Source organism: Corvus kubaryi, unplaced genomic scaffold (genome assembly GCF_017639235.1).
Source record: "Corvus kubaryi isolate FWS band 111438036 unplaced genomic scaffold, C.kubaryi_AGA036_p1.0 66, whole genome shotgun sequence".
NCBI lineage: Eukaryota > Metazoa > Chordata > Aves > Passeriformes > Corvidae > Corvus > Corvus kubaryi.
The window spans coordinates 29,305,124-29,320,101 of record NW_024582054.1 but is presented as its reverse complement, the minus strand read 5'-3'; the positions used below and the strand labels follow the sequence as shown (position 1 = coordinate 29,320,101).

General features: G+C 40.6%; 1 protein-coding gene across 1 annotated transcript in view; it reads left to right on the top strand.

The window, feature by feature from the left end:
* The window catches only part of BRF1 (BRF1 RNA polymerase III transcription initiation factor subunit), a 172,914-nt gene that overhangs the window by 31,190 nt on the left and 126,746 nt on the right, over positions 1-14,978 (top strand). The window contains exon 3 of the mRNA XM_042048135.1: positions 12,353-12,526. Within this exon, the coding sequence (XP_041904069.1) occupies positions 12,353-12,526 (174 nt within the window). The remainder of the gene's footprint in view (positions 1-12,352; positions 12,527-14,978) is intronic.

Here is a 14,978-nt window from a genome sequence, read left to right as displayed (position 1 = left end):
CTTCATAACACTTGAGTAAAATACAAAAGGTAAGAAGGGGCAGATTATAATTGTTTTGCAGAGGGAAAACATGGTCCTTGAGGCTGATTAATGTAGCAGTAGAACTTCTGAGGCCTTCAGTGAGGAGCTGCTTTTAGCATAAACAGGTCTGAGATAGGCAATTGATTGAAGTGTTTGTTTATTTTTGTGGGTCTTGAAATAGGTCAGTAAATAGAATTTACTCTGTGGACTGTATCGAAGCAATATGTTAGTTAGGTTTGAGATGATGCTGATGTTAAGCAATTCCTTAGGGCAGCTTCCTTGATTGCAGCTCCACAAGTCAAAGAAAAAGCTCATTTTGGTGTTGGCAGCACCTGTCTGATTGAAACTCTGAGGCAGCTTGTGTTTTATAGTCAGCTTATTTAAAAAAAAAAAAATTCTAACCACTGTCACTAATCAGAAAATGCTATGAAATTTAGTCCTGTCTGTAGTCAGACGAGGGCAATATTACATTCAGTTAGGTTGTTCTCTCAACTGCTCTTAGAACTGTTTTGGGGGGTTGTTACAATCAATACTCTTTCTTGTGTTGAGCATCCTGCAGGAGCAGTGGCAGTATCAGGGGAGATGAATCTATGTCTCCTTCAATGAGATCCGTTAGGTTGCTGCACAGCAATCATCACATAAATCCACTGATTTCAGCTTAAGTCTTTAGTCAGTATGATCTCTGGTAGCTGTTTTTCACCATACCATATTACCTAGAGGAAAAGGAATTAATAATGCATCTAGTCTTGGATACGTATGTTTAATGGATGATCTCACATCCTATCTTGGAGTCAGACTGCACAGAAAAAACCCTGTTGTAATTGATCTTTGAGGTTCAGCACATAAAGAACAGAAAAATGTAACTCTGCTTAGCTAAAATTTTCTTTAACTACTAAGGACTAGCACACAGGAGGTAAGTGGATCATCTAGAAGAGCAAAGGAAGTTGGTATCTGAAGATTTGGTTATGGAGAAAATTTCTCAGATTTTGTTGCATGAACAAGTGTTGTTTTTTGGGGTTTTTTTTGTGGGATGTGCTGTTAATAAAATGTTTAATAAATAATACAATTTAATATTTAATAAACGTTTAATTTAGGAAAACTAGAATGGAATGGTGACTGGAAAAAAAAATTAAGAGGCAGAAACTTGAGTAGGTGGATCTTTGCTGTCCAGGTCAGGCTGTTCTGTGTGACTGACAGTGGGTCAATTGTTGTTCTGTGTCAGACTGAGCAGGCTGAGGTGGCTATTTGGGGAGGAAAGGGTAGAGGAATTCTTTTTCCTTATTCTGTGCACTCAGAATACAGAATGATTCTGTCATGCAAAGCAGCCTCTCTCTGAAGGTTACAATTTTGCAAAAGCATAAGAACTTCCTTTAACCTAGTAAATCATCTTAGCCCATTTTTCTTGTATAGCATCATTCCATATCATGAATTTTTCTTGTGTTTTGCCCTTACCGATTCATATATTCCAAGCAGTGGGAGTTTCCACCAGTTCCCTTGGGAAACTATTATGAGGTCCAGTGAGTTTTCTTGTAAGGTCCTGTTAACGTAGTGCTTACATTTTCCATTAATTTCATGTTATTAGCCCTTAGGCATGAACTCATGCTTGTATCTATTTATGGCTTAAACTTCCCTCATCTTCCAGCAATCTAGTGATCTTCTGCTCTTCTCTTAACAAATCATGTCTGATAATTAGGTGAAGGTTCTAAGTTCAGTCTCTGGGTCTTTAAACACCCACCCCCTCTCTCCCAGCCATGTTCTTAATCTTTTATTCTAGGGTAATCAGGGCTCCAGAGGAGAATCAAGTCTAGTGAGAATTTCCTCATCTCAAACAGTTGTTGATGTATGACATCCTGTACATAAATAGTAGCCTCCTATAAATGGAAGGCATCACAAACATACAGATAAATATTATTCAGATATGCCAAATGTTTTCTAAGAGGGCCATGTTGGCTCTCTAGAAATATGTAGATGGCATTGTAGTTTTAATTCTTTACCGAAACAGTCTGTACGTCTGACTTACATAAATGTTATTTTTTAAAGAAATACAAGGCTGTTCCTGAAATATGTGCATTCTGTCTTTAAACATAAATCTCTTTCCAGCTCCAGGCTGAAGTAGATACCACGAGAGACTGACTTGATAAATGGTATCACTGATTCACTACATGGTTTAGCTGAGATTTGTGGCAACCTTCACTTATGCTTAGTTTAAAAAGGAAGGAAATGCAAAGTTGAGGCTGAAGCCCTGTCCATAATGTCTTCTGTCATCTCTGGGCAGTACAGAGGTGCAATTACCAGGGGCAGCTGTAGCTTTGATCTAAATAGGCCATTTGTGGTGCTAAAGGAGAGCAGCCCCTGCAGAATCACACTGCTTGCATGAATGCTGTAGCTGATGGACTCAGCTGCCAGGGACAAGCTAAAGGTGGAATTTAATTCTTTAGCTGCAGCCTGGATAAAGATTGATGCTGTCTTACCTAACTGCCAGGTTTCTTATCCCTTCTGTATAAAGGAATAAGTATTTGACCACTCGTCAGCTTCATATAAAAATGCCTTAAATAAGTATTAACCTAATGCAGTCTCTCTTGCTTTTGTAACAGCTCTGTGCCTTTCCCAGCTTGATTTCAGTTCTTCTCTCTTTCTGCTTCCATTTTTAGATCATGTTTTATCTCTTATCCCTTTGATATCTCTAATAACTCCTTCTTTTTCTTCACCCCCTCATCTACTTCTCTCTGCATCCTTTTTACCTTGATGCCTTCTCACTGTATTTGCATGTTTTTAGATGATCTAAGAAATTTGCCAATTAGTTGATATTTATGAAATTTTTACTTTGGAAATGACTGTGTCATCTTCTTTGACTGCCAGTTGGATAGGGTCTGGATGTGAAGAGAGTGCCCTTCGTTAGATTTGTATGTGGAATTATAGGGGAAGGAAAAGGAAAGAAAACCCCAAAGCCCAAAAAACAAACCCCCACTACAAAAATCAGAGCCCCAAAGTAGCTTTGGGCTCACAGGCCTTTTTCAGTCCCGAGGAAGCAGCAGCAACCTTAAGTAGAGGCTGAGAGCAGAATGGGTATTAGTCTCTGTCTGTGCAGTCCTTCCTGCCTGCACAGTTGGATGATGGAGAGTGGAAATAACTTACCACTAACAGTTGTATTTTGACAGAACAACTGGTGTGCAGAGGAGCAGGGCTGAACCCTAGGTGAGGATAATTGTCCTGCACATGTCTGAGGACAAGTAAATTCTCAGACATGTTATAAAAGGTGAGTGTTAAAGGTGGACAAGGAAAGTAGGGAAGATTCACAGGGATGCGCAGGGGCCTCTTGGCAGGAAAAGGGAAAGGCTGGACTGGCTTTTATAGCAGGGAATATGGATTAAACAGGAAGGTTGTTTTTGTTTGGTTTTTTTTTTAAACAATCTTAGTGTGTGTGACCTTATCTAATGGTTGCTGCAGTGCAGCTGGGAAGTGGTAATTGTTCAGCTGTGGTAACTCAATTACTTCTGCTCCTGTCCCTGTCCCTTGGTCTCAGTGGTGGTTCTGGCCAGGGGATGCCATCAGCTCCTGCATCCTCCTCGTCCATGTGGAGCTCCATGTGGAGCACCCTGACTCCCGGGGCTCCTGTCAGCTTCCATGGTGTTTGCAAGGCTGAAAAATGGCTCCTGTCAGCTTTCACTCTTCTGTGCCTCGCAGAAGCCCCGATCTGCAGGGAAGGCAGGAGAGCTGGCTGTCAGCGAGCAGATAACACTGCACTGATTTATATGCTGCTCGCATCTGCAAAGTTTTCCACTGCAGCAATGGATTCCTTTGTGTTCAGTCTTCATTTTTGTTTTGTTTTAAAGATTTTGATAACTTTTACCAATAGGCAGTGGAATTTTTTTCCTGTATTGTGCTGTATTCATGAATTTTTTTATCCATGTAGATTGATGACAATTGCTTGTTAGTTAAATGTTTTTTGCTTTGTAAAAGTATGATATAAGTTCAGTCTTTCTCATAATGATAGAACTGCAAGTTTTTAAAACTTCTAAAAAGTGGTCTTTTCAAAACTGTCAGATTATGTCGTGAGCAAATATTTTTCTTTCTTTTTCCTGCAGTGATGTAGAAATGATTTTGGGTGGTTGAAGATAGTGCTTGGATCAGCAGTAATGCTGTGTGACAGCAGAAATGTTCCATTTCTTGTTGTGACAAGAGTAACAACTGGTAATTGATAAGTGTATGGAAAAGCTTTAAATGTATATAGATATAGAAAAATCTAAGAATAACTGTCATGTAAGATGTAATTAAAAAAAAAAAAAAATAAAATCACTGTCCAAACAATACAGAGGAAGATTAAAGCAAGGCCTAACTGGTGGTGCTTTCAGAAGGAAATCTTGCATGTCCAAAAGCTACCACTATCTACAAGTTCTTGGTGTTTTAAATTTTTCTTTCCAATTTCCTTAATGTGAGACAGGTAAGGGTTATGCTACATTAATCATACATGTGCTCACAGTTCTTGCCAGTAGTGCAGCTTTCCAGCTGTTTCAACTTTGAAACAGCTGCAAATCTTCTGCAAATAAAAAAATTCAGTTAGCTAAACTTTCAGATATAAAAAAGCCCATATTTGCTTTCTTCCAAAATGAATCTGAAATGACCTGAAGCATTCTAATAGACAAATAATTAATGAGCACGATAGCATTTGTTTAAACTGTGGTAAGTCAGACTTCTGTGTAAGCTGCCTTGTATGGGAGGAGCAGCGAGGGCTGGGAGCAGTAGCAGGGAAGCAGGAGGAAGCGTAGGGATAGTGTGTACTTTTCTCTTTGACCCATTTAGGCTTCAGTCTCGCATTTGCTTTGAGTTGATCCACGTGTATGTGGCTGTTGACAGCGTTTCTCCTCTCCTGTGCCACATTCTGCTGCTGTTAGGGCTTGGGAGGGTGCTTGTTGAGTTACATGAGGGAACTGGTCCAAATGAAAATTCAGCTTTTTTTGTTGCTTGGGTTGATTTTCAGCACTGCAGATTCCCTCATCTGTATCAGTGTGTGGCCATGTAAATGTCATGTTGGAGGTGGGAACACTGTCTGCAGGAGCAGCTTGGACTTTAGCTTCACTTAAAACAGTCGTGATCCAATTCTTTCAATGCTAGTGAATCAACAGATACGGGTTTTGTTGGGGTTTTCTTGCTTTTGTTTTCTTTTAATGTCATCATTGACTATGGTTTCCCAACGTGACACCATAGGTGAAGTTCGGTAAGGACTTTATGAAGAAGCAGTTCTTTAGCTGTGCTGAAAAGAATAATTAAGTGGGGTTAAGAAATGAGCAAGCTGCTGTCTTGAGGATGATGGGCAAGATTAGCAATAGGTTAAGTGCAGCCCCTGCATCAACTGTATGGCTTCTAGTCTGTTGTTGAAGTGTGGGTAGCAGTTAGATGGATAATGGGAATGAAATGGCAGCAGTAGAAGGGCCACCTGTGAGGGAAGCAGAACTCCAGGAACTGAATGCAGAAAATCAGAGGAACCACTTGCGATGCCAGATTTTTCAGAGTGGGTAAGACAAATTAATTCAAATGGCCAGTTGCTGTATATGCAAAGAGGCTCTCCATGTGGGAGTGGTATCATAGGATCAGGGAATGGAAAACGTTCTTGAGGAGGGGGGTGGGAGAACTTACGTGGGTGCTTTGCAGGTCTGCTTTGGCATTAATGGAATACAAGGGCCAATTTTGAGGGAATGAATCCTTAAAGAAGTATGGATAAGTGCTGAGAAGAGATGTTAACAGCAAATTTTCTAGGTGAAAGAAAAGTAGCTTAGTATCAAATATTTAAAACGTGGTTGCAGCAGTGGCCACTATCTTGAATTTTTAAGCCATTAATCTTAAAGATGCATGGTTGTTCTCTTTAGCTGAATAAGTGAATGAGGCTTTGACATGCTCTGGAAGGGCTTTACCAGGACAGAGGGGAGCTGCACCTGGTAGATGGGGTGCTCTCATGGGAGGCTAAATGGATGGGTTGGATTGTTGTCAGTGGGCAGAGAAATTGAATACAGGTCTCTGCACTGAGATAGGCTGGGTCTGGATCTACAAAGATAAAGAGGAGGCATCAATCCTTCAGTAAACAGGTCTGGATTAAGTATTTTTTATTTCACAAGGTTATTTTTAACAGGGATCAGTTTACTGGTTTGGTTTTCTGTCCATTGCCACAAACAGTTTTACTGGCACAGTTGGTGAAATATCGCAGGGAAAGGGCCAGGAACTGTTTTATTCTGCTGAGATAACAGGAACAGAGTGTACCCTTGGGCAGTCCCTGAAGCAGGTCTGCCAGGTGACAGAGGCACTGAGGATGCATCAGTCGGAGCGGGGCCAAGTGTTCATGGGCTCCAGGTTGCTCAGCCGGGGGACTGACACATCCTGTAGAGGATGGGGAGTTCTTGGGTGGAAGAGCCTGGGTTTGGGGATGTGGAGTGCACCCACAACCAGGTGGCAAGATAGGGATTTGGAGCTAGGCTCAAGTTAGGCAGAGCATGGGCATGAGGCCAGCGTGGTCATCACTGTCCTCATGGGCCATTAGGTGTTACTGGGAATAACTCTTAGCTAACCTTGATAAAATTAAACTTGTTATTGTGCTGGGTCAGCACTGCTGCAGTGTCCTGCTGTGCTGCTACTTTTACTGCTCATTGGCCTTTTTCCTTACAGACTCACAGGGATAAAGCTGTTCCCCACTTCCAGTATTGCATGTGTGGCTGGAAATGCTTGGTGTGAGCACTTCAGCCATCGCCTCGCTTCCCTCCCTGCCTCCCCCCATCGCTTGGGCTTTAAATGTTTTCTTGTCTTTGATCACAGGACTCTACCCTTGACTGGGCTGCTGGGACCAGCCCCCATGAGTGTAGCCCCACTGACAGTCCTGGACTGTCCCTGTTGTGCCTTTGTTTGTTTGTTTTACTGATCTGTAATACAAATAACATAGAAGCCTGGCATAGAGCAAAGAGCAGGAAATTCATTCAGGCTTTGAGCTGGGAGTTGCTGAAATTGAAAGATGTGACAAAGCATGCAGAGATGCTCGCACATAAAAACTGCTCTTTTCCCCCTTTTTTTGGGGGTTCTTTTGGGGAGCCTTTTCAAAGAAAGAAAAGGAATGAAAACCCAAATGCAGAACAAAATCTGCACATAAAATTCAGTTGGTAAAGTAATTTGAATGCTGGAAATGAATACCCAAGTGAAAACCATATGAAATGTTTCCTTTAATAGAATCTAGTGTTTGTTACCATAACAATCCTTTTTGCAAAAGAAGGATTAGTGCTGTTAACATGACTCCATTCCCTGATTCAGGTAGCACTGGTTTCCAGGGCCCCTGGAGCAAATTGCAGAAAGGGGGGCAAATCCATATGCCTGGATTTTGATGATGCACTTCAGTATCGTAATAACAATTCATTTAGGCTCTGGCTTTGTACTGCCTGTTATTTCCCTGGAAACTTATGCTCCGTCCTGACAAGTACTATGAAATAGCAGTGTCACAGCCTTTGTCAGACTGAAGGCAAGGCTACAGATGAGCAGGCAGAAGCCAGGTAAGTGTAATGTAGAGCTGTAGCTGCTTGACATTACTGACTTTTAAGGATCCAAAAAAAGGTATGATTCCTCTTCCACAGGCGAAGAGAACAAGATGTTTCTGTAGTAACGAGATCATAAAAGAAAGAAAATTGCTTGTAAAGAATATGTCTGATTTTCCCTCTTTTTCTACTTTGCTTCTATTATAACTTAAGCTGCAGTTTTGCTTTCAGCTTCCTCTTGTGTAAGCATTTAATATAACCAAGATATTCTGCAAATCTGTTTTTTTGACAGTGATTTCTGGCCTGCACATTTTGTTTTGTAATAACGACTATTTCCTTTGTCAAAAGAATGGAAATTATCTGAAATAAAAGGATAGTAGCATTCAGTGGTCCTATCTGAACTTGTCACTTCAGGTCTGCTGTGCCAGTTCAAAGCACTGAGGTTGGCATCAGATGAGAAGATGATGGTATTTCTTTTAGCATGCTGGGAGTAGATGGATAGAAACACTTTTTTTTTTAGTAGGCTTGGAACTAAAAGCTGAAAAGGGCCTTTTGTTTTTTGCTGCAGATTCAGGAGCGTGATAAACTTTACTACTTGGTAGCCTGGGAACTTGATTTTGTGTGTTGATTACAGAAGTGCAAACTTCTCTCTTTCTCTCACTTCCCCCCTGCCTCCCCCTCCACCCCGATGGTGTGATGAGCCTTTGAGAAATAAATGGGAATTGCGTGGTGTGTGCTGTATGCATCGCAAAATTTCTGTAGTTTCTAGACTTTTGTTCTTTTGCTCTTTAAAGGAAAATTTATTGCTGCTTTACTGGTGAAGGAAGGGGGAGGATTTTTGAAACCTTGTTGTTGGGCTTGTCCTGACTTTTTAAAAAGATACTGTTCCCTGCCCTTCTCCCAAAGGTACGTAGATACCAATTTTCTTGACATCACTACATTGCAAGGGCAGCATGAAGTGTGAGCTTTGACCTCAAAGGTGCTATTTCTTGTGGTTTAAGATAAGAATCCCAGCATCTGTCAAAAACCTGTAAGGCCCAAAAGAAGCAATGCCTATTTCAAGTTACTAATAAAAAATGCACCTACTAAGAGACTTGTTTTACCCCTGTATATTTTGTGTTATAACTTGTGCTTCTGCAAAGCAATTTGGAAAAAAATGCAATATTTAATTCTGACTGTTCCACATGATGATATTCCTTTATTGTACTGAGATAGTAGCTGCAGGTTTTTAGAGCAGGGTCACATTGAAACTTTTAAAAAAGCTGTCCTGCAGGATAAAATGGATAAGAAAGTCAGGAAGGTATTGTTCTGAGTGTTCTATAATCCAGAGCACAGCAGGGTTTGAAGGTGTGTCAGTTCTTTTCCATCTAGTAGAGCATCTCAGTTCATTGGAGTTTGTAACATTGTGGTGGAATCGGGTGAACACTAAGGGGAGCAGATTGCTAATAAATTGCACTATTGTTAGATATTCCCACTGTTTCAGCTGAGATCCTCAGATCCTCAGGCTTGTTGCATCCTTGCAGCTGGCTGGACCAGCTCACTGGGACCATATGGTGAGAGTGGCAGTGCGGGCACTGCCGGCCGTGAGGGCTGATGGAAGCCATGCTGAGAGTCAGAGCAAAGAGGGAGACGGGAGGGAAACAGCAGCTGCAAGGGTATAAAATGCCACCCAGCTAGCGAGGAGCAGTGTGGGAGTGGGAGGATGTTCAAGGGCTGATCGCCATAATGCAGTGCTGTAGGTCTGCTGGAGGGAATTGCTCATCTTCCCAGCCCTGGAGCTTGCAGCTGCTCGCAGCTCCTCCCCGCACTGACCCTCTTGCTGGGGGAGCAGTGTCTCGATGCTTAGCAAGGGTTGTGGCTGCCACTGCTCAGTTTTGAGGACTTCTCATGTTGAGGACTGGCAGTATGAATATTTGGACTCTTTTCTTGTTTGTCAGCAGTAACTGGAGCATTGGATAGAGAATTTATTTTGATCAATTGTCTTCTTAAGCCAAATTTCTCTATGTATGAACATCTGCTCTTCAGATACCAACAGATTAAATCACTGTATTTATAGTTAAATAAAATATTATGGAGGCACATTTTTCAGCTCTGGAAATGTCACATTGACAAGCTAGGCAGAAAAGGTTGGAAGTCACAAAATAACATACTTTTGGTTGTCAGCTGACTGGGGTGAGGGCCCTCTACAATGGTTTGGTTGTGTGCTGCAGTACTGGGGTGACAGCCATCTAGCTGATATCTGCCTTTTCTTGGGCTCTGTGAAGTACCTTCTTGAATCTGGGAAGGAACCAGAAGGAGTAAAAGGTATCTTGAAGGTCCCTGTGGAGAAATCTAGAAGCATGATTGCTAATGCTAACTTTTCCAGCTATTTTTTTCTTAGTGTTACATAAGATACCAGAAAAACAGAATTTTGTTGTCGTGTTAAATTCAAGGGGTGGAGGTGGTGATGGGGAAACAACAAAGCTTTTGATCTTTCTTTAGTAAATAGGAGACTGGTTACAGAATGTAAATGTTTATCTTAGATGATGCTGTAAGCAGTACATTTCTTTCTCTCTTCTAACAAATAAGGACAAAACCAAGTTAGTCATCAAGATACACATAATTTCTAAGATGATTCTTGTCCTGAATTAAGTTGTTCATTTTGGGGATAAGTAGCAGTGTAACAGTTGCCTTGTTTTTCCACAAACTGTACAACTGATATAATACCACAGAGCAGCTTGAGGGAGTCCTAGCACACAGAATTAAAGCCTTGTCTGGTCTGCAGAAGGTTGAGTAAAACATTCAGAGAAATAGCATTTCCTAAGGAGACAAGTACCTTTCTCTTAGATCTCTTTTGTATTTTTTTCAGTAGACAATTACCCCTGAAGTAATTCTACTTTAAAATATTGATGGTGAATTAAGAGCTCAGCTAAAAATGCATATATTACTCAAACAAGCATACTGTTTTCTTAAGATGGATTATGATGAATTAATTATATTCCAACATTTGAAATTAAGAAAAGGTTAAATACTCAGAATGTTAATGGTAGCTTGGGGTTGGGAGCAGCTCAGTGGTGAAAATAGTTTATGAAAGAAATTAATTTCAAGTATCTTCCTCTGTGTTATTCTTTTTTCCTCTTTTGGTATGTTCTTTGTTTTTGAAGGGAAGCTGCTTTGCTGCCACTGCAAAATGAGTTTTTAGTACTCAAGTGCATTTCTTTCCCCCCAGATGGGTATAAACTGATTCTTTCTTAGGGATAGAAGAAGCAGCATACAGGCTGTAGAGTGTGAAATAAAATTCTGGAAAGACCAGGTGCTAGTTAGTACCTTAATTTTGGGAAGATGTGGTATTTGTATTTGAGGCTGGTGAGTGCCAGTCCAGGGCCTGCTGACAGCAGTGGAAAAACTGTTCCCCAAATGGGCTTTGGATTACCCTTGAGTAGCTTATCGTGCCCACACCTCCCTCCCATGGAGGGGGATGGATCCTTCCTCTGCTCTTACTTCTTTGCCCAGACGTGTTACACCTGGTTGACCAGTGTGCCTTAAAGGATACCTTTAATGATAAGGTGAGTGCAGTAATTTCCACGTGTGCAGGAAGGAGAAGCTGCTGCTTTGCGGCAGCTCCTGTTTGGCCGGAGTCCTGCTGACCCCGGCTGCCTGGCTGGAGTCACTTCTTGTTAAAACCAGCATCTCTGGCAAAAGGTTGTTCAGAGGTGAAGCATTTTTACCATGTTATTAGTGATGATGATGTAGGGATTTGCATAAAATTAAGATGTGTGGTCTGTGCAGGAGCTGAGCCGGTGGTGTTCTGGGAAGCATCGTGTGATTGCCATTGCTTCCTGTGAGCAGTGGTGGGCACAGCAGGCACCTTTGTGCCCCTTCCACAAGCTGCTCATGACATTCCTGAAGGAAACAGATGAGAGTTTCCTGTAAATACATGTGCTGGAAACATCTGCCCAGCACATTGAATTAAAGGATTTTTCTTGATGTGCTGTCTGACCCTGTATGCTGAGGAACTTGAGTGCTCTGTTTTCCTCATGACTTCCCCCATCTTTTTCTTAAGCTGTCTTTTCGGCACATTCTTCTGAAGCTGGAGCTGTGGGGACGGATTGGACCTTGCTTCCCGCATCTGTCCCAGCAGCTGGACCACTTCCTGCCATGAATCATCTGAAACACACTTTTTTCTTTTTATTGTTTTATTTAAGGGTGAAGGCACATTTGTTTCCTGAAGCCACAAGCTAGTCTAAGTAGTCTGGCAGACAAGCCTCAAATGAAGGCTGGGGTGTGAACGTGTTTGGAGGAAGGAAGTGCCTCCTATCATTAGGATCATAGGCAAGCCAGGAGCAGAGCTCCTTTCCTTGTGGACTTCATTTGTGGTCAGAGGAGCAGCAAACTCCATCACTTCTTGGAGAGCTGCAGCAAAATGTCTGCTCTGTTTCCACATCAGTGTCAAACACACCATGACCTCTGTTTTTTGGCTACAGCTAATCAAGTGCTAATTGGCAAACGATGTTAAGGGAGAGGGGCATAATCTTTTGTCTGAGAAGTCTTGGCTATGGCTTGGATCCTCTGTGGGACTGATGTTTGTGGCTTAGTTTTACAGAGCTCATTGATTGCATGTGTTTCAATTTTAGCAGTCCAAAACAAGGCTTTTTTTTTTGTCCTGAGGAGCTGAGGCTAAATAGTTCCTGAAACTTGAGAGGTCATTGTGTTTCATAAAGAGATTAATCCAAAATCCGCCTCCTTGATTTTGTCTTAAAAAAACCCCCAATACTAAAAGACCCCAACCAAAAAGCACATTAATTTCATAGCTGTTAAGCTTTTCTTTTCTTTGTTAATTTTTCTAGGGAAGCGTCAGATTCACCACTTGGGAAACCAGCTTCAACTCAATCAACATTGTCTGGATACTGCCTTTAATTTTTTCAAGATGGCTGTGAGCAAACATCTAACCCGGGGTAGAAAGATGACCCACGTCATTGCTGCCTGTCTCTACCTGGTGTGTAGAACAGAAGGAACTCCTCGTATCCTTTCACAGTTATAAAATATAGACAAATAAAAGACCCACTTTTAGCAAGTCAGCTATCCCAGTTAGACCTTGTTTCAAATTGTGAAGAGGTAAGTGTTTAAGAGCTAACTTGGTCATTGCTGGTTTTATACATTGAAGTGAATGGGAATGTTTCCTGTGGTTCCAGTAAATTTGCTCCCTTTTAAAATGTACAGTACTTACTATTTAATGCTATAAATGTCACTCTGCCTCTCATCACTAACTCTGAATTTCTTCTTTTGCAGCACTTGCTTCAAGTATAAAATTGCACTTCCCCTGTGCTTTGCTAGGGTTTATAATTTGTGAAGTTTTTTTTTTGTTTATTTTTTCTCTTTTAAAGTAAATGACAGTTAACCCCAAACCTCCTGCAGTGTCAGCATCAAAGAACAGATTAGAGTTCCAGTGGGTTTTACATCAACATTTGTTCCATCAACATATGTGGATTTCCTTCTTTTAATACTTCCAGGAAGGACAGTATCACTTCTGTTTTAGTTTTGAGAAAAAAGGTGTTTGATAAATTCTGAAATTTGCTCAAAAATCATACAAGAAATCAGTAGCTGGAGGTGCACACAGGACAGATTTGCAAGTGAGTACTGCTTGCTTTACCATCCCTATTTTTGTCTTGGGGAACTTCATTAAAATCCACATAAACTTTAACTACTGATGACCATCCAAATTTATTTGTTTTATGTATTTTTATTTCTTTTATATTGTGTTTCATTTGCTGGAATTCAGAGCTTAGTATCCACCAATTACTTCTGTTGCTGTGGCTCTGAGCAACCTGGTCTAGTGAAAGGTGTCCCTGCCTATGGCAGGGGGATTGGAACTGGATGTATTTTAAGGCCCCTTCCAACCCCCAAACCATTCTATCATTTTATCATTTTATAATTCTGTGTTATTTTAGTTTTTTTCTACTTTAAAATAGTATGTCCCCATCTTCAGTATTCTATTTGATTTGATGCTTTCTCTAGATTGCTGCCCTCATTCTATATTTTTGCAGTTGATCAGTTTAGCTTTCCTTTTAAGATTGAGATGATTTTTTTTGTAGTTTCAGAAACTATAGTTTCAGAAACTATATTCAGTATTCTAAAAGTAGTGCTTTCTGATAGTGTTGTCATTGTCATTGTTTTAAACAATGACAATTTGCATGTTTAAAAACCCGTGGTTTTGCAGGAATGATGGAGTTAAAAGGAAGGCTTGCTTATTACACTGGTCTTTCCTACTCTAAAGTCTCTGTGTGAACTTCGAACAGCAGCACTCTATCACTGCCATAAAGACACTGTTGATTTTGAAGTGCTACCAATATTTTGATAATATATCTTCCAGGTAACTACCTGAAAGAGGGTAGGATTAGATTAGATATTAACAAGAAATTCTTTACAGTGAGGGTACTGAGGCCCTGGCACACCCAGAGAAGCTGTGGTTGCCCCATCCCTGGGGGTGTTCAAGGACACGTTGGATTGAGCTCTGAACAACCTGGTGGAAGGTGTCCCTGCCCACATCAGGAGTGTTGAAAATAAATGATCTCTAAGGTCCCTTTTATGATTCAGTGTTATATTTATGCTCATGTCACATGTTTAAAGTAATTCATTTACAGTTGTTATTTGATACTTCTGAATGATAGCTCAGCTGTAATATGCAGATCCATTTTCCCCCACTGATAGTGGTAAAAAGCATTTGAAGAAATGCAGGCTGTAAGAGGCAGATAGGTACACTGCAGTGTACAGCCATCTGTGCAGCAAGTGTAGCTAACGTGTAGCAAACAAATAAAGCAAAAATAATTTACTTGTTTTTTAACCTTCTTTAAAGTATTTCAGCATGTATCTCACTTATGTGCAAGATGTACTGGTCTGGTTGACACTTAATAAATCCTTAAATGAATTTCCCAGCTTTCCTTGTTAAATGGAGATAATGTTCTGTTTGATACTTCACATAAAATACTAAAGTAAAGTATGAATAAAACTGCAAAGATGAGCTCTGTCTTTCTATATCAACAGCACAAAGTACTGCACCCTCATTTGCATGGTTACTAAAAGAGTTGTTGTGCATGTCCACATAGCTCAATTTTTTAGTGTTTATTTTTTAAAAAATCCATTACCTAAACTTAATTTTGTAGCTGATACTAAGAATTTAACCTTTGTCGCTTTGGGAGAGGGAGTTCATCCAGCTTTCGCCTGTGTTCCACGTGGTTTTGTTTGTTTGTTTGTTTGTTTGTTTTTCTATTACTATTTAAAATCCAGTGTAGTTTAAAAAACAAACCCCAGATAAATTATGGACTCTCAACACTGAAATACAAATTCCTTTTCTGGTATCTTTTCCTTTCATGAAAAACTTGAAAACTTGAGGGCTACAGGTGCAAACCTCTGACCTTTGAAATTAGAATATGTTCAAGGCTCCATAGATTAATTATGATGATCGTTATCAGCATG